The following is a 19,595-nucleotide window of genomic DNA, read 5'->3' on the forward strand; positions in this document are numbered from 1 at the left end:
TTTTAATTTCTAAGTTTAAAACCTAATCTCTAATGGTATGTATCGATATGTGCAACACACGAAAGCTTTTTGGGACCCTCGATAACTGAAAAGTGGAAAGGCGTCCTGGGACCAAACTGTCAGGGGTTCTCCTACCAGGGAAAAAACTGAAATCTAACTCTAGGGAAACTTCAGGCAAACTGTCAATTTAAGGCATTGGTTGTTTTGGTTTCAAAGACAAATTCTTGCTAGCGTGTTCCAAGCCCACGGTTGGATATGAATGACACCGAGTAAGGGGCTCAACTCCCTCCTTGGACACTGGAAGGATGCGATGGGGTTGGGAAAGAGCCCCGGGTGAACCCCAGGGGGGTTCCGTCCATGGCAATGGGGCCATCTGGCCACGGGGAGGCAGCAGTGGCCAGCTTGGGGTCGGCGCGGGGTGGGGGGGGAGCATACCTGTGCCGCGCAGCGGAGAAGGTGGTCGTCAGTGGTTAAGGCCAGCAGGTACTCCTGCAGCAACCCCAGCTCCTGCAGAGAGAGCATGGCTGTGGCTGGAGGGGACCGCCGCCCAGGGGACACCCTCCCACCACCACGGAGTCCCGCATGGGTGATCGCTCCTGGCTCCGCGGGCACCTCACGGCACTACCTCACTCGAGAGCCATGGGAGGAGCTGGACCAGGAGCAGCCAGGTGCCCAGTTCTGGAAAGGGGGGGGGGAGCGGGAGTGGGGAGCCCTCTGCCCCAACTCTCCACAGGGTGCTCCGGTCGGTTTCCTCATGTAGAAAATGAGGGGTAAGCTAAAGAACTGGGAAAGACCTTCTCATCTCACACGTTCAATGAGCCTACTACGCTCATGGGAAGAAGGAGGAGGAAGAAGGAAGAACCCGTCCATTTTATTTTCCAGAACTCACTACTGTCAAGCACTGACCCGGGGCAGTTTTTCCCCTGTGGCTTTAGGCCCGACAAAACAGCATTCCGGGGGGGGCGGGCGGAGGTGAGGATGCGTACTTCAGGTCACGCCTGCCCCCTGCGCAGGTCTGCCGCGACCCCGACGACACCCCAGGGCTTGGCCCTCAGCCCGGGCAGCGGAGGAGCTCCAGCAGGGCCCTCACCGCTCACCTGGGCGCGGTTCTCAGTGACGAGGAAGAGCTCCGTGAGGGCGCGGTGCAGGGGGAGGAGGATGCCAGGCTGTGTCACGTCCTCGAACAGGCTGTACTCCATGTGCGTGAAGAGCTGCCACAGGGGCTTTAGCAGCGTCAGGTCACAGAGGTCGCTGCAGGAGGGGGTGAGACGTGAGACAGAGGCCAGCTGACACACTCTCCTCACACCCAGTGAAGTCATCACTGTCCCCCAAAATGGCCAAAAATATTCACCGGTGGCAAGTAGGGAAAAGGGGCAGAACCTAAACTTCAGAACAGGACTCCAAGGATGCAGGAGACCCCGAAGCCCAGGCCTATAAATCAGCGGCATGCCTCTAAACGGTTGTTAGGAAGAACCTCGTGGAAAAATCTCGAGATAAATGTTACGTGGAAAAAAGGAGGCATAAAACTGCAGATATGGTATCGTGTAACTGTATTAAACACAACAGTGAACAAATATATCAAAAATGTTATCAGTTGTTGTCTCTGTCCGTTTTCTAGATTTTCTGCAACACTTGTTGCTTTAACAATCAGAAAAAAAGAGGCAGTTAAAAGGCAATGAAAGCCACTCTAATAATCTTAGGCTCACGAAACACAAGAAATATGGCTGTGAGGTCGCTCGGGCCAGAACCCTTTCCCAGTAGAGCAGAATCCTTTTCCACTGGATAGGCCTCCGTGGAGACTCACTGCGTGTTTCACTCTGAGGGAGGACGTGCTGTGTTTCCAGTTCAACGTCCTTACGAGAAGAAAAGTCAGGAAATGATATTCTGAGCCTTACGACATGACTTTATGTGTTTATAACCCTAAATTTTGCTTTTTCTCTTTCACGTATGACTGTACGAAGTACTGTGCGCATTTACTCTTGGAGCCCATCATTTTCTCCCAGAAGAGTGAGTCTCCCAAAGCACCAGGAAAACTTGGCTCGATTTAAAGAGACAGCTCTACAGCTGAGCTTTCAGGAAAGCGCCCCTACGTGGCTCATCCGTGGCTCATCCGGCCACTGGCAGCCACCCCTCCCTGGGGCTGCCTTTCCCCTCTGCCCGGCCTGTCTGGACCGAGGAAGGTCGGCAAACCGCAGAGGCGCATCACGTGCAGCAGGGAAGGACCCGGCCGTCTGAAGACAGTTTCAGGCCCATCCCTCAACCACCACGTGGTTCTCACTGCAGGCTGCTCTCAACAGGACAGAATGGAGCCCCTGGGGGCGAAGGGGCCTTTGTCACACACGAGGACACGGCGCTAGCGGCAACCACGGCTGGCTTCCTCTCTACCTGCCTGTGCGCAGACGGACTCAACGTGCCATCCTTTTCTCTCCCTGACTCGGAGAGCCCTTTGTTTTTTAAATAACAGCTCCATATTACACCAGAAGATGGCGTGCTATCTCGAATATCATCTCTCCACTCTGGCGGCATCCTGCGTCTGTGTGCCTGGAAACTGCTAGAGAGGCGCACTGACACCGCGCGCGTGAGGGACGCATCGCCAACACCTGCCCTCTGAGGTGAGGAACAAGACAGCGGGCCTTTAACCTCCACTTCTACTCAGTACTCTGGGGAGGTCACGGCTAGTGCAAAAAGGAAAAACAAAATTTCTAAGGACCGAGAGGAGGAACGAAAACCGGTTCTTTGTAGATAACGTGACTGTGCACGTGAGCTCTCCAAGTTAAGCAACAGAGCACTGTCACTGGATACGAGGAAAATACACAAAGTGAATTATATATGAGCAGAAACAATGAAGAAAAAGAATTCTACAACACCAATTACAGTATCATCGAAAACATTAGATAAATCTAATTTAACGGAAATCCTCTACATAGAAACATCACTCAGACCTGAGCACTGGAGGATCGCAGAGAAGAGGACTCAACATAGAGGGTTCAGTGCTCTGAAGTCCACCCAAACCCCATCAGGTGAGAGGGGGTATGTGCATATGTGTGTGAACAGAAAATACACAAGCGGATAAGGAACACGACAAGGTACTGGAATTTCTCGCCAGAGCAGTTAGGCAAGAAGACGAAATAAAAGGCATCTACACTGGAAAAGAAGACAGAAATGTCTCTGTTTGCAGATGACATTCTCTACAGAAAACACCAAAGACACCACAGAAAAACCGTTAGAACTCATAAATCCAGTGAAGTCGTAGGGCACAAAATCAACATAGAAAAACCAGCTGCCTCTCCTCTTTTTTTAAAACTAGGTTTCACACCCAGCGTGGAGTCCAGCATGGGGCCTGAACTCATGACCCTGAGATCATGACCAGGCTCAGATCAAGAGTCAGACACTCAACTGACTGAGCCACCCAGGAGCCCCCACCTGCATTTCTATATGCTTAATGACGAGCTATCAGAAAGAGAAACTAAACAAGTAATCCCATTTATAACAGGATAAAACAGTAAAATACTCAGACATACATTTTCACAAAGGAGATCAACAATCTGTACGCTGAAAACTATAAAACACTGATGAAAAAAACTGAAGACGCAACCAAGTGGAAAGGCTGTTTTGCGTTCAAGGACCAGAAGGATACTGTTAAAATATGGCCGGGAGCAATATCCAGATTCCATGTAGTCCCTATCAAAATCCCAATGGCATTTTCACAGAAATAGGAAAAACAATCCTAAAATCCACAAGGAACTACAAAAGACCCCAAACAACCCAGTCAATCTTGAGAAAGAACAAAACTAGAAGCCTCGCACATCCCAATTCCAAACTGCAATACAGAACTATGGCGATCAACACAGTATGGTATTGGAATAAGAGAAGACACAAAGGTCGATGAACAGAACAGAGAGCCGAGAAATAAACCCACACGTAGACACCCAATTAATTGACAAAGACGCCAAGAATATGCAACGAGGAAAGGACAGTCAGTCACCTCAACAGATGTGTCGGGAAAACCTGACACAAGCCGCATGCAAAAGCATGAGACTGCATCCCTCTCTCACACTACGCACAAAAATTAACTCAAAATAGATTAAAAGACTTGAATGTAAGACCACCAACTATAAAACTCCTACAAGAACACATACAGGTAAATTCCTTGCCATTGGAGCGCACACCAAAAGCAAGAACAAACGAGTGGAAGGAACGACATCAAAACAAAAGGCTTCTGCACAGTGAAGAGGACCATCAACAAATGAAAAGGCATCCAGGGAATGGGGGAAAACAGTGGTAAATCACATATCCGGTAAGGACTTAATACCCAAAATACACAATGAACTCATGCAGCTCCATTTCAGAAAACCCCACATAACCCAACTAAAAATGGTCAAAGGACCTGAACAGATATTTTCCCAAAGAAGACATCCATATGGCTGACAAGAAAAGATGCTCAACATCACTCAGCATCGGGGAATTCAAGTCAAAACCACACTGTCACCTCACATGCGTGCGGGTGGCTAGTATCCAAAAGACGGGAGGTAACAGGTGCCAGCAAGGATGTGGAGAAAGGGGAGCCCTCGTGCACTGCTGGTGGGAACGCAAACTGGTGCAGCCACTGTGGACACAGTATGGAGCTTTCTCGAGTAATTCAAAACAGAACCACAGTATGATCCAGTAATCGTACTACTGGGTTTATATCCAAAGGAAATGCAATTGTTATCTCAAAACGATACCTGCACTCGAATGTTCATTGCACCGTGATTCACAATGGTCAAGGCATGGAAACAAGCTAAGTGTCCTATCGATGGAGGAGGAGTGGAGAAAGCAAATGTGGGGCATATATACACAGCGGAGTGTGTGCAAGAAGGAAAGTCATGAGAAAGAAGGGAGACCTGGAGGGCATTATGCCGAGTGAAATAAGCCAGAGAAAGACAGACGCTGGATGACCTCACTCGCATGTGGAAACCAAAACCACACAAAGAAACAAACTCATAGACACAGAGCGTAGAATGGTACTTGCTGGAGGCCGTGGGTGTGGGAAACAGAGAGGCTGGCCAAAGGGACAAGCTTTCAGCTGTAAGACAAGTAAGGTCTGAGGATCTAACGAATGACACGGTGACCACAGGAGATGACGGCATACCGTACTGGATCGTAGAGAGGCGCGCGTAACTGCTGTCACACACAACAAAGGTAACACGAGGTGCTGGGTGTGTTAAGGAACTGGATGGGGGCCCATGTACGACGCGGACACACAAGAAATCCCCTCTAGCCTGTAAATATGTTACAACTTTGTCAATTACACCTCACCGAAGCTGGGAAAAAAAGAGAAAGAAACCAATTCTAAGATGTATATAGATATGCAGAGTCAAAGATGGACAAGACGGCCTGGAAGCTGAAGAGCAAAGGATTTATACGACTAGATACGCGAATTCATTAGAAAGCAACGATAGCCAAGACGGCGTGGTACTGGCACCAGGAGAACCATAAAGAGCGTTGGAGCAGCAGAGACCAGACACAGACGCATCTGTACAGACACCTCCTTTGTGACCAACACGGTGCTGGAGTGAGGTGAGGGACAAGGTGGTCTTGGGGTCAGGTGGAGACTCACATTCGAATAATTAACCCTGACCCCCTGCACTTCACGTCCTGCGCAGAAGTCGTTCCGTGTGGAGCGTACAGCTAGGAGTGAAAGAAAAAATAACAAAAGCTTCTAGAACACAGGAAGCACCTTCACCACCCCAAGGTGGAGTGAGGCGGAAACCGCCTAAACAGGACAACAAAAGCACTACCATAAAACATGATTGATGAACGGCAAGATGTCAAAATTAGAAACTTCTTTTCATCAGACTCCAGTACAGAGAAACGGCAAGCCAGAGTGGGAGGAGATATTCACAGTTGTTCACAAACTCCCTGCGAAGGACTCACATACGGAGAGCGGCTCACCTGTGGGTGCAGCAGCGGACGATCCTCAGAAGCAGGTGAATGGCTTTCAATCGCTGATGGCCAGTCTGGCGACAAGCCACACCCACCAGCCATTCCCAAATCTGGGCCAGTGGGAGGTGTGGCACAACTCTTTCTTCTGACAACATCTGCTTCAAGATCTCGAACCCTGGCCCACAACCACAAAACACCAATATTTTAATTATTAACTCTTGGATTTACTCTTGTATTATTAACTCTTATATTTAACAAATATGAGAAGGTAACTACAGTTATTTAAATTTTGCCTTTTATAAAAGCAACATAGGACCAACATTTTCAGCTCCTCCCTTTCGCAAACCGCCCTGCAAATTCCAAGAGAAGACGTGTCTTTTGGAGGTGCCCACAGGTCCCTCTTCTACCCGTCCACGCAAGAGTACAGCCAACCACCACAGCACATCACGGCGACCGTGTGCTGGTATTAAAATACCTGCTTTGACCTTAACAAAGATCCGTGACATAATGGCACCTACCCCTCCCCCGAGCATCCCTGGCAGGGACATCCTACACACAGAAAGACCAGGGCACACACCTGTCTGGAATCGCCCGAGGTGTCCAGCCGTCACAGTGAATTTGTAGCCCCACTCCGTGTTGCTCATGTCAGAGGTGAAGCGATAATACAGAGTATCTCCTGGGTCACACAAGAACCAGAAACAGGTCAGGACACCACAGCAACAGAGAATGGCAACAGACCAAGCCCCACGTGACATCCCTCCATGTCCCTTCTCTCACTATTGAGTTTGTTTGTTTGTTTATTTGTTTTTGAGACACAGTATGAGCAGCAGAGGGGCACAGAGAGAGGGGGACACAGAATCCGAAGCAGGCTCCAGGCTCCGAGCTGTCAGCACAGAGCCCGACGCGGGGCTTGAGTCCATGAACGGTGAGATCATGACCCGAACTGAAGTTGGACATCTAACCGACCGAGCCACCCGGGCGCTCCTCATTATTGAGTTTAAATACTTGATGGTAAGAGTCCGTATGACCAAGTATTTATTACCTGGAAGCTCAAAATCCTTCCATTTCTGCTGAGACCCACTGAAAGTGTGTCGATCCTGCTGGAAGTCACTGCTGCTGGACATGGCCAGCTCGTCACAGCCCTCCTCTGTGCTGCACTGCGCGTCGAATTTGATTGAGAGGTAGATTGCACCAGGGATGTGGACCTTATCCTGCGGAGGGGACAGAAAGACACCTCTGTCACTCCTGAGGGCTTGCCTCATGCCACATCCTGCAAATGTGAGACGGTTAAATGTCAGCCCTGCCCTCCCCGGCCCTCGGTCTGGCGGGGCAGGAACATGCACACGTGAATTAAACCGAAGGACGGGGGCCTCCGAGGTGTGGCCACGTCATCGAGATGGTGCAGCGAGGGCTGAACCCAGGCCCACACTCAGATGCACTTCTGAAAGATGCCAAGGATTCCCTGCAAGGAGCCAGCTGCAGGAAAACTGAACCCCCACCCCCCCACCCCCCACCCCAGGCCTGGGCGCCCACTTTTTCCATTAAAACCAGGTCACCAGGAAAAAAGACTGGGTGGTAAAGACTCCCCGGCTTTGGGACCAAGGAGGCCCTTTCTTGGCTGGGACTTGGCAGGGGTGGGGGGCGGGGAGCCGCTCTGGGCATTGGTGAGCTTCTCAGCACCCCTCGTGGGTCCTGCCAGCCACACGTCTTGGAGCGTACCTCAAAGTTGGTGTTATTGTTATACGGGTGTTTAGACTCCCTCACTTGCACTTCCATCCCAGGCTCCTCCATGAACTGGCAGGCGGCCAGGGCCATGGTCCCCAGCATGCTCCCTCGGCAGCCCTGGAGTACCTTCCGCAGGATCTGGCGGGACACGAAGCAGCGAGCGTCAGGGCCTGCCGGTGGCAGGAAGGAGGAGGAGCCCAGTTCAACCCAAGGCCTGTCCAGAGGGGCTGGCGTCACCGCAGAGGCTGACCTCACCAGCCGCCTGTCACGGCAGGGGGGCGGGGAGAGGGGGGGACTTCCTGTACACTGGGATGCTGGTTTTCCTTCCGGAAAACACCACTTCTGAGAGCTCTGAGAGAGCCAGCAGAACCTATCAGGGGTGGTCCCGGGCCCTGAAGAGTCCTGAGACCAGCAGGGGAAGGATGCGGAGAGACAATTACAGCACAACAGGCCACATGCCGAGGGGGTGAGGGACTGGGGGCTCCTCGGGGCGAGGGTGGGGAAGGCCACGTTCCCCTCTGCCACTCGCAGATGAGAGGTGCAGCTACAGCAGAGCCGCCAGCACCTCCAAGGCCGTGTGGCTGGGGACAGATCCAGGACTTACAGGCAAATTAAGGAGAAGAGGATGAACTCACGTCCTGAGGAGTCCTCGCATAGGGCATGCATGTGTGTGGGTGAGGGTACATGATGTATGTGGGCGCCAAGGGGACAGGGATGAAGAAGGCGGCAGTAAATGTGACTCAAGAGTTGTGCACTTGGAATCTGGTAAGGTGGTGACAAAACCATCCCGCTCGGCTGGAGGTGGTGCCCACAGCTCCCGCCACCCAGGCCAGGCCAGCTCTGTGACGAGGCTCCTCACGTATGTGCACCCTGGGAAGCCTTGCTACCCCAACAGTACTCTCGAGACAAAGCTGAAGATCTGACTTAAGAATAAACACAAAACCAGGGGTGCTGGGGGGGCTCCAGTGGTTAAGTGCCTGACTTCGTTCAGCTCAGGTCATGATCTCACAGTTCGTGGGTTCGAGCCCCACGTCGGGCTCTGTGCTGACAGCTCGGAGCCTGGAGCCTGTTTTGGAGTCTGTGTCTCCCTCTCTCTCTGCCCCTCCCCTGCTCATGCTTTGTGTCTCTCTCTCTCTCCCTGTCTCTCTCTCTCTTAAAAGTCAATGAACATTAAAAAGAAAAAAAAAAAAAAAGAAAGAAAAGAATGGGGTGCCTGGGTGGCTCAGTCGGTTAAGCATCTGGCTCTTGGTTTTGGTTCAGATCATGATCTCACAGTTCGTGAGTTCCAGCCCCACGTCGGGCTCTTTGCTGACAGCTCAGACCCTGGAGCCTGCTTCAGATTGTGTCTCCCTCCCTCTCTGCCCCTCCCCTGCTCATGCTCTCTTTCTCAAAAATTGATAAACATAAAAAAAATCAAATCAATTCAAGTCAAAGAATAAGAACAGAACCAGAGGCCTGGAAACTGAGAACCAGAGTGTGGGGTGAGGGTGCAGACCCCACACCTGCCCCCCCAGAGGCCGGGGGCCTCGGACAGGTCCCTGGCTGCACTTCCTCACGACAGAACTCTCGCGGGTTCCACTGCAGCAGGTGCAAGTGTCCTGGGGCCGATGTTCCAGGAACAAGACGCAAACCACCACGGAGGCGTCCTGTACCACGGAACACACCGGGGGCCGTAATTCACCCTGTCCTCTGGACCTGGCGCCACGAGAAGAGATGGGCCGGGGAGTGTGCAGAGTCAGGCTCCGCGGGATCGGCGGGCCGAGCGCTCTCTGCACCCCGAGTCTGCCAAGGCTGTGACCTCCGCTCTGGGCCGGGACTCGCGAGAGCCCAGCCGTGCCCACGGCCAGCCTCCGCTGCATCCGGAGGAAGCATGTTCAAACTCGGGGGCGCAGAGGAGGCGCAATGAGGGCGAGGACCCAGCCTGACCTAGTAAACAATCACCTTCTCCCACTGATGCTTCTCTTCCAGCTGCATGAACATATCCAAAATGTAGGTCATGTGGGCCGGGCCGCTCAGCTCCAGGGTCTCCTCACTCACGGGCACGTGCCCAGGCCACTCAGCGAGCAAGGACGCCAGCACGTGGCGGGCATACAGGACAGCCGTGGCCTCATTCACGCGGAAAAGGTACTCGCGGACGGCCCTCCTGCTCTTGCAGCCCAGCTCCTTGTGCAGGAGGGCAGCACTCTTGCTCCGGCGCTGCTGGGCATAGCTCTGCTGCAGTTCGCCCTCCGTGCTGGAGATGAGCTTCTGGGTCACGGGGTTGGACTCGGCAGTGGCCTGGTCACAGCGTGCGGGCCGCGACTGCAAACCCAAAGACCACCGTTACGGCAGCCGGCCCCTCCCAACTGGCTGGGGTGCGGGGCCAGGGGCCGACCTTTCGTCTCCAAGGTGGAGGCAACGTACCAGACACGGTAAGATAATCATGTCTGTGTCCACGGCCTTGGCGCTCTGCTCGTCCAGTCTCAAACTCCTACTGGGCTGCCACCTCTGAGCCAGGGTCCGGATCCTTTCGTCCGTGGTGAGCTCATCCCCATCAAACCTGCGGAGAAGGGGCACGAGGATGGACACAAAGGTACCGAAAGGGAAGAGTTCAGCCTGCAGTGGAACTTGTCAGGGACACTGACGGGAGGTGTCTTCCTGGGACTCTGCAATTACATCATCACACCCCCGAGTCTGCGACACCAGTTCACCGTGCTCATTCACTCGTGCACGCAGACGTGCACGTACACGCTTGCGGCAGAGAATGCAAGGCGTCCCTCAGGATCCACGATCCCTGGAGCCTAGGAACAAAGTTTCCCCGACGTTGTAGCAAGATACACAGCCCCCCAGCCGGCGATGTGGTGCCCAGCCCCTCCCGCAGCTAGATGCGGCGGTGAGCCGGGCTCCCGCCCACGGGAGGCCAGCGAGGTAACGCGTGCCGCTTCTAGAGCCCACCCTCCAGCGGCCGGGGTGAGGACGCACTCCTCTCTCTACGATTCCCCCTCCCCCCGGGCCGGAACAGAGGTGGCACGCACGGGTGAGCCATCTGGTGGTGGCACAGGGCCACTCCGAGGAGCAGAGCTGCCCACCCACCCTGGACAGTCCACGAGAGGAAAAACAAACTCTATCTTCCTTGACCCGGTATTTCTGGGTCTCTTAGTTCCAGCAGTGCCCTGCTTCGTTTCACAAAGGACTCGAGGCGATACGTAAGAAATACGTACGGGAAAATAGAAATACGGGATGAAAACGCAGAAGAAAGTTAGAACAGGAAGTCAAAACCAGGATATGAGGGACAGAGGGGGAGATTAGCTGCACACACACGTGGGAGTTGGGGCCAAGAACAGCCCTGAACTTCCTGGCAAGAGAAAGGGAGCATTATAAATTCTATGAGAACCCTTGGGGGAACGCCATGGAAATAATGTGCTGCGGTGAACAAGCAAACGACACTCTGGCTAGAAGGCCCTGCTTTGTGCTGTTTGCCCCAGGACGACGTAGGAAAGGAACCTTGGCGTCGGCGTCAACCGGCACCCCCGCGAGGGACACGACCGCCACTCAGATGACGCGGGCGTGCGGCAGTCAGCTCTCACATCGCTCACGAAGAACCACGGGCCAGCTCCACGTCGTGGCCTCCCGGGAGTCTTTACCCACGTGTTGCTGGCAAGGTCCTCACCTCTTCTGAACCTCCAGGAAGAAAGAATCGGTCCTCTTCATCTGCAGCTCGTATATGGCCCGGAGAACGTGCAGAGGGGCATTGAGGGCGTCGTGCGCCATCTGCAGAGGAAGAGAGACAATTTAAGCGTCGGACTTCGGCTCAGGTCACGATCTCACGGTCCGTGAGTTCAAGCCCCGCGTCGGGCTCTGTGCTGACAGCTCAGAGCCTGGAGCCTGTTTCAGATTCTGTGTCTCCCTCTCTCTCCGCCCCTCCCCTGTTCATGCTCTGTCTCTGTCTCAAAAATAAATAAATGTTAAAAAAAAAAAAAATTTAATAAAAAAAAAAAATAAAATAAAAGTGCTTCCGCACATCGCGGATCACCTGAACGCAAAAGGGAGAAAATAACTCTTTCTAGAGTTACCACAGGTTATAATTTCAGAATATTGTGTGGTCACTTAAAGCAAACAAAATCATAAACTCTAAACCATGGACCGTGGAACCTGCTACTATAAATCCAAAGGAAAACATAAAGCGTGGAAATGCCAAAAGAAATACCAGGCCCCCAAAGGCAGTGCTAACGGTTGAGAGCTGCCATCGCCACCGCATCACTGCCGGCTTCTCTCCAGCTGCCTCGTACCCCCGTCTGACCACTGGCACCGGAAGTCCAAGGCTACACTTCCTTTTGGTTTCCGAGAAAACTAAACTTGCTTTCCTGACCTCCAGCCCATACCCGTGTGCTCTTCCTGCGGCCACTGATCCGAGGAAGAGCGCCTCCCCAGGGACTGTGAGAGCGCGCGTCTCAGAAGCCACGGGGAGACACAATGGACGGGCTGCAGACCATGAGCACGACTGCACATGTGTATTTCACGGGAGAGAAGATCTAAAGCTTTTAGACTCAAAAGGCTTAAGAACTACTGTGCTAAGGGCTTCTCCATCCTTCCGGATCGATTCTACACAATTCCAACTGAGTCTTCAGGAAGTGATCTCCCAGCATGTCAGACAGAGGCATTTTCGCACAGAGGCAAAAACCAGGTGCAGGCCAAAAGGAATCCATCCTGGGGAGTCCCTCCACCGTCCACACCACGGCCCCAGAACTCACCAAGAAACATATTCTGGTGGGCTCATCCAGGCTTTCCAGAGGATCTAGCTTCCTCTGCTCCTGCTCTCCAGGGCTGCTGACCACGCCTTCTGCGTCCTCCCCTTGATCCCCTCGCTCATCCGGTTCCAGGCCTGTGTGCTCGACCAAGGTGTGGATCTCCTTCTTTGAGGAGTACAGCATGATGGACAAAATCTATGGGCAGAAAACCAGGCAGGGCGGTGGTGTGGGGGTTCAGTGGGTGGGAATGTCACACATATCTTTAACCCTCAAAGGGTGGAAAACATCCGACCTCCTTAAAAGATGTACGGATTCACAAAAAGAATGTGAAACGAGTAAAAAAAGAAAAACATGAAAACGTGTTCAGTTGTACCTGTAATCAAAGAAATGCTAATAACTAAAACTACAAGGGACGTTTGTGTTTATTAACTCTGCTGCTAACGATGCAGATTGGTATTTGGAACTCATTTTGCTGAATGGTAAAGAGCTATAAAAACGTCTACTGCCTTTAATCCAGCCAATAACTCGCCTTAGGAATAACATAAAACGTGCAAGAAGTTACACTTACGTTATGGTCAATGAGGCTGGAACCTGCTTCCGTGTTTCACTTACAGCCATTAAACGTGGAAAACTGTCTAGTGACCGAGGGAGTGGCCGCTGCACGCACACCCTGCATTTGAGGCTGTACATGTAACACGGATGCAGAAGAAAACAACTAGGGAAACCAATCTGACAATAAATTTCATGTTAAAAAAATATATTAAAAAAAAAGAATTAAAAAAAAAAGAAAACAACTAGAATAAGGACATACATAAAATATTAACAGGAGCTGTGTGTGTGAGATGAAATTGGAAAGTTTTTCTTCCTTTCCTATAGTTTGAATTTTCTGCAATGTGGTTCTATTATTTGACGAATAAGAAAATTTTAGGGGCGCCTGGGTGGCTCAGTTGGTTAAGCCTCCGACTGCAGCTCAGGTCATGATCTCACAGTTCATAAGTTCAAGCCCCGCGTCGGGCTCTGTGCTGACGGCTCAGAGCCTGGAGTCTGCTTCCGATTGTGCATCTCCCCCACTCTCTCTCCCTCAAAAATAAATAAACATTAAAAAAAATTTTTTTAATTTAAAACGTTTCCTCAGATTGAGAGCCCAGATGCTCTCCAGATATTCCCCATTACTATGCTTTGGCACATTTTCCTGCAACTGAAGCAAACCCTCTCGTGGGACCTGAGAGCTGTGTCCTCATGCTCAGCCCTGTGTGATGGAGACGGGTGGCTGACCAGCTCCCACACAGCAGCAGCTCGTCTTGGACCTGAAGCAGTTGGTCCAGAAACTCCACAGAGAACCACAGTAATTCCACTAAGAAAGACCTAAGGCCTACAAGGAATAGTAATCAGATGAAAATCACTGACTAAATCCTACATAAAATAAACATAACCAAGGGCAAACTCAGAAACTGATTTTAGCTCAAAGAGGCTTTAAAGGGAAATAATGATCCAAGGAAACACCTTATCGCCATGATAAAGGGCCAACCGCATGTTTCCACAGAATACTTCTCCAGTGTTCTTGAACAGACATCAAGCTCATCCTCCCTGACACGGAGGGCAGGTGTCACAGTCCCTGTTTCCAACAGGGACACAAACGGAAGACGTGGTCCAACCACAGTACAGAATGAGCACGCGCTGGGCTAGCCCCGTCTTCGCTCGCGGGTGGGCAGCCCGCACCTGCACCAGGGGGCGGTGGTGGCGGGAGGCACGCCCACCCCTTACCTCTAGATCCCGGAGGAGCCACGTTTTACTGAAACCAGTTCCTTTGCTGCACTTTTTCACCAGCAGCTTCAGCAAATCCGTCTGAAGGAAGGTCGCATGGGTCTCTTCGAAACCGTGAGCCTGCCACACAGAAGGGGTGACCTGCAGCTGGTGTGGGGAGGGGACCGCCTATCTCAGAGCCCACCGTGTCAGGAAGATTCCAGAATCGGCAGGAAGGATGAGACTCTGAACCTCAGCCCTAACCAGAGTCTGTCCGCTCTGTCCCCAGTGCGCCCTCCACAAGCACTTCTGAAGCCCAGGACACGCCGTGTGCCACGTCCCATGCTGAGGGCAGGGGCTTCACGGCCCTCTCCTGCGCTCTGCCTTCCCAAAGCTTCCCAGTGTCTTCAGACGAAAATCGAAGTCCCGACCCGTGGCAGTCAGGGCGGACGGGGCACTGTGGACTCTCTGCCTGTTTCTCTGGTCTCGCTTCCCTCTCGGGCACGACCCTGAAGGCCTGGAGGCACTGCTTCCGTTACGACCACACCTGTTCCTGGGCCTGGCGTCTGCAGCTCCCCCTGCACACATCGCTCTGCCCAGATTCCCTCTCTACCACCTCGAATTTCGCCTCCGCAGAAAGGCTTGCTCTGACTCGTGGTACTTTTCCTTGCAGGCTCCGTGTTGTCTGTCTCGCAGGCTGGGCTGTAAGCTCCACCTTTTCTCAAGTTCAGTGCCACATGGCTCTCCGTGCTCAACAATACTTGTGAAAACTGGGAATCAGAGACAGAAATGGTCTACGCCTTGGGGCACCTGGATGGCACAGTCGGTTAAGCGTCCAGCTTCAGCTCAGGTCATGATCTCACAGTCTGTGAGTTCGAGCCCTGTGTCGGGCGGGCTCTGTGCTGACAGCTCTGATTCTGTGCTCGGATTCTGTGCAGCTCTGATTCTGTGCTGACAGCTCGGATTCTGTGTCTCCCACTCTCTGCCCCTCCCCAACTCACAATGTCTCTCTCTCTCTCTCTCTCTCAAAACTAAATAAACATTAAAAAAAAAAAATAAATGGTCTTTGCCTTCAGGAAGTTTATTCTTTCTTTCAGACCATGACAAATGCCGTGGAGTCAACAAACATCATGCATGGCCTCCGTCCCTCCCTACAAGCACTCAGGGCTGGGCTGGAGCTGGAAGCCCCTCAGTGCTGGCTCCCTGGGCTGCTGGGTCCTTCTGTGGTCCCCTGGGCAATTCTGCCAAAGTCCAGGCACTCACAAACTTTTAAAATGAAACCCTTCTTTCATGGCTATTTCTGTGGGGAGGTAGGGTCCTAAAAACGCTCCTTCCCCCTGTCAGGCCCCTCAGGTGGCAGAACAGAAGAACCATGTTCCCTACAAGTCAAGCTTCTCATTTGTACCCCTGTTACCACCCAGGGGTAATATCCTCACATGTCTCCCGCCTTCCACCCCAACCACCAAGCCTATCACTCAAAGTCCCGTAGGATGCTGGTCCTCTCCCCTTCCTCCTGTCCTCTGATGGGCCGGAGGAGCTGTGGTTCAGAGGGAAGAGAGAAACAGTTTGGTCTAGTTTCCTCCCATCTTCGAAGGTTATGTGCTCATTAGGTAAATACCTGCTCCTGGGAAACAGTACTGAAAAAATACAAAGAACCAACTACTGGGAAAAACCTGTTTTGCCCTTCGAGTTATCCTTGTGCAAGACCCCATACATTCCTAAAAATAATCAAGATCCTAGGTTAACCATCTATCGAAATCAGATGGCATTTCCTTGATGTAAATGCCCCGCAGATGTTAAATCACAGCCAGACTCGTTAGCAAACGGGAGAAGCTCACCATTACCTTCAGTGTCTTATACAGTCCTTTGAGGGCCAGGGACAGGACCCAAGTTGCCTCCACTGCCTCAGGACAATGGCTCTCCATGCTGGTTTGCAGGAGGTGACTGGCGATAAAGGCAAAGTGCTGGGAGTACTGGCTCAGCTGGGCCTGACAGTCGTTGCATTCCTGTCCTTTCTGGACCAGCTGGTAGTCCTTCACTGGAGGGTGACGTCAGGCAGGAAGAGAAAAGGCACAAAAGTCTGGTCAGTGCTTCCTGCAGCGAGGTCTCTTCCCTAGTAACACACCTTTACTGAAGTAAGAGCAGCAGGCCCCAGAACACAATCTCCCTGGCTTCAATTTAGCCGTCATAATTAAGGCTGGCTTGCAGGTAAGCACAAAAATGGCACTGGGCCACCTATCCATCGAGCAACCGGGAGAGACAATTTACGTTCCTACTACTGTGCACACACAGGCTGTCTCCAAAAGTGTTAAAGGAACTTAATATAGTACACAGAAGGGACTTCCACTCCCAGACAAAACTAAGACAGGCTGAGTTTACTCTCCTATCTTAACCAGAATGTTAAAAAAAAAAAAAAAAAAAAAATCACAGACAATGCTTTGCAGACACGAGGCAACAAGCAGTAAAGGACTATGATCCCTGATAGAAGAGACATAAACCAGGGGAGTCTTCCAACAGCCTGGCTTTCTGGAGACAATTTACAGGCTGCAGAACAGACGCTGGAAATCCAAGCAGAGTCCCGCAGTCTCAATGAACTGATGAGAAAGAGGTCAGAGTTCAGGAAAGTCAAGGTAGCTAGAATTTTGGGGGCAGAATATCATGAAGAAGAGAGAGGCACAGAGACAGAGAGGGTATGGGAGACCTGTCTAGAAAAGCCACAGAAGCTTCCTCATGAGTCTCTGGATGTATGATCTGCGGGAAGTCAAGAGCAAACTTCCTAGATAGGAAACCACCCAGTTCTATGAAAGAACTACCAAAAAGCAGTAGGATGAACAATTCTTGGAGCTCACACAGACCTGGGAATATTGTGTTTTCCCACCAGTGAGAGTGGAAGTATCCTAGTTGGGGGTGTGGGGGTGGGGTGGGAACAATTATTTCAAGACATAATGATTAAAATTTTTCTGAATTTGATGGAAACTGTAAATCCACAGATCAAGGAGCTCATTAAATCCCCAGGCCGAAGAAACAAAAAAAATCATTAAATCCCCAGGCCGAAGAAACAAAAAATGCTAAAAACCAGTGATTAAGAGAAAAATCTTAAAAGCGGCCCTAGAGAAAAGATATTTGAAGAGTAACAAAGAATTACCATAGACTTTGTGGCAAAAACTATGCAAGCCAGAAGACGATGGATCAATAACTACAAAGTATTAAAAAAATTCTCAGCCTAGAAATTTTTATGCAGCAAAATTATCTCTCAAGGATAAAGTCAAAATAAATATTTCTTTGGCTTGGTAGGACAAACCAAAACAAAAATTCTGTAGCAGCAGACCTGACGTTCAAGAAATGTTGTTTTCAGGCCAAAGAAAAATGATACCAGATAGATACCCAAACCTACACAAAGGAATGAACAGCACCAGAGATGGTAAATGCATATGTAAATAAATATAAAAGATATTATTTTCTCATTTTATTAACAACTTTTTTTAATGTTTATTTTTGAGAGAGAGAGAAAGAGAAAGAGAGAGAGAGAGAGAGAGAGACAGAGAGGGCACGAGTGAGGGAGGAGCAGAGAGAGGGGGGACAGAGATCCAAAGCAGGCTCAGTGCTGACAGCAGGGAGCTCAATGGGGGGCTTGAACTCATGAGCCAAACCATGAGGTCATGACCTGAGCTCAAGTCAGACGCTTAACTGACTGAGCCGCCCAGGTGCTGCAAGTAACCTATAGCAAACTCTGGAATAACCAGTGAAAAAATTAAGAGATAGTTAAAAGCCAATTCTGAAAATAAGATGGAGTCATTAAGAAACAAAAACAAAAATCCTCAATCCAAACTAAGGCAGAGAAGTGGGAGGAAAAAAAAGGAACAACAAATGAGACAAATATAAAACAATCAAGAAAATAGTAGATTTAAACTCAATCATCTTGATAACTACATTAAATGTAAATCATCTAAACATCCCAATTAAAAAACAGAGATTATCAGAGTGTATTAAAAAGAAAATTCTACTACATGCTATCTACAAGAAATCCACTAAATGTATAGACACAGGCAGGTTAAGTGAAAGGATGGGACATACACACCATGCAAATGTTTTGAATAAAACAAAAGCTAGAGAGGCTACATCAACATTAAAGTCAATTTCTGAACAAGGAATATTAGAGATGAAAAGGAGACATTTCATGGGGCACCTGGGTGGCTTAGCCAGTCAAGCTTCTAACTTTGGCTCCATGGCTCGTGGGTTCGAGCCCCACATCGGGCTCTGTGCTGACAGCTCAGAGCCTGGAGCCTGCTTCAGATTCTGTGTCTCCCTCTCTCTCTGCCCCTCTCCTGCTCACGCTCTGTCTCTCTCCCCTTCAAAAATAAGATAAACATTAAAAAATTTTTCAAAAAAAGGGACATTTCGTACTGAATTGAGAAACAGACATATACACAATTACAGTTGGAGACCTTAACATTCCTCTCAGTAATCATTAGAACACACAGAAATTCAGTAAGAGCATGGAAGGCTTGAACAACATTATCAACTAACTTCACTTAAAAAAGACGTCTACAGAACAGCATAGGTTTCTCTTCAAGTGCACATGGAACCTGATTCAAAACAGATCAAATTCAGGACCGTAAAACAAGTTTCAATAATCTTAACAGGACTGAAATAATTCAACGTATGTTCGCTGATGCCAGGAGAATTAAACTTGAAATCAATACCAAAGATTTCTGGAATATCCCCCAAATATTTGTAAATTCAACAATAAGTTCTTAAAGAATCCATAAATAAACACTCATAAGATAAATAGAAAATATTCTATTGTAATGGCCTGAATGAAAATAATATAAATTATATAAAAAAATTATGGATGCAGCTAACGCTATACCTAGAGGAAAATTCATAGCATTTACAATGCTGCTACCAAAAATAACAAAAATTTCTAATCAGTGATTTAGGCTTCCACCCTAAGAAATTAAAGAAAGAAAGAAAAAAATTAGAGCAAGGAAAAAAAGTAGCAATTTAAACCCGAAGCAAGAAGTAGGAAATTAATGACAAGGACAAATCAATGAAGCAGAAAACGGAAAAATAACAACAAAAAAATCAACGAAACCAAAAGTTAGTCCTTTGCAAAGATCAAATAACATCGATCAAGCTCTGATGAGGCACTGTAGGAAACAAACAAGAGAAGACACAAGTTATCAAAATCAGGAGTGAGAGGGGCGCCTGGGTGGCGCAGTCGGTTAAGCGTCCGACTTCAGCCAGGTCACGATCTCACGGTCCGTGAGTTCGAGTCCCGCGTCAGGCTCTGGGCTGATGGCTCAGAGCCTGGAGCCTGTTTCTGATTCTGTGTCTCCCTCTCTCTCTCTGACCCTCCCCCGTTCATGCTCTGTCTCTCTCTGTCCCAAAAATAAATAAACGTTGAAAAAAAAAAAAAAAAAATCAGGAGTGAGAGAAGTCAGCTGTGCCAGATGAAGGGCAATTAGAGACCTC

The 19,595-nt window shown here is 50.0% G+C and overlaps 1 protein-coding gene across 5 annotated transcripts in view; it reads right to left on the minus strand.

The window, feature by feature from the left end:
* ZZEF1 (zinc finger ZZ-type and EF-hand domain containing 1) overlaps positions 1-19,595 on the minus strand; it is a 104,016-nt gene that overhangs the window by 3,635 nt on the left and 80,786 nt on the right. For all 5 annotated transcript variants that reach the window (XM_045487255.1, XM_045487253.1, XM_045487254.1 and 2 more), the window contains 12 exons: positions 15,965-16,158; positions 14,142-14,261; positions 12,381-12,572; positions 11,300-11,400; positions 10,054-10,189; positions 9,592-9,951; positions 7,645-7,788; positions 6,968-7,136; positions 6,503-6,601; positions 5,935-6,100; positions 1,098-1,251; positions 436-507 (listed from right to left, as the gene is read on the minus strand). In XM_045487255.1, the coding sequence (XP_045343211.1) occupies positions 436-507; positions 1,098-1,251; positions 5,935-6,100; positions 6,503-6,601; positions 6,968-7,136; positions 7,645-7,788; positions 9,592-9,951; positions 10,054-10,189; positions 11,300-11,400; positions 12,381-12,572; positions 14,142-14,261; positions 15,965-16,158 (1,907 nt within the window). The remainder of the gene's footprint in view (positions 1-435; positions 508-1,097; positions 1,252-5,934; positions 6,101-6,502; positions 6,602-6,967; positions 7,137-7,644; positions 7,789-9,591; positions 9,952-10,053; positions 10,190-11,299; positions 11,401-12,380; positions 12,573-14,141; positions 14,262-15,964; positions 16,159-19,595) is intronic.

This window comes from Leopardus geoffroyi, chromosome E1 (genome assembly GCF_018350155.1).
Source record: "Leopardus geoffroyi isolate Oge1 chromosome E1, O.geoffroyi_Oge1_pat1.0, whole genome shotgun sequence".
In the NCBI taxonomy this organism is placed as follows: domain Eukaryota; kingdom Metazoa; phylum Chordata; class Mammalia; order Carnivora; family Felidae; genus Leopardus; species Leopardus geoffroyi.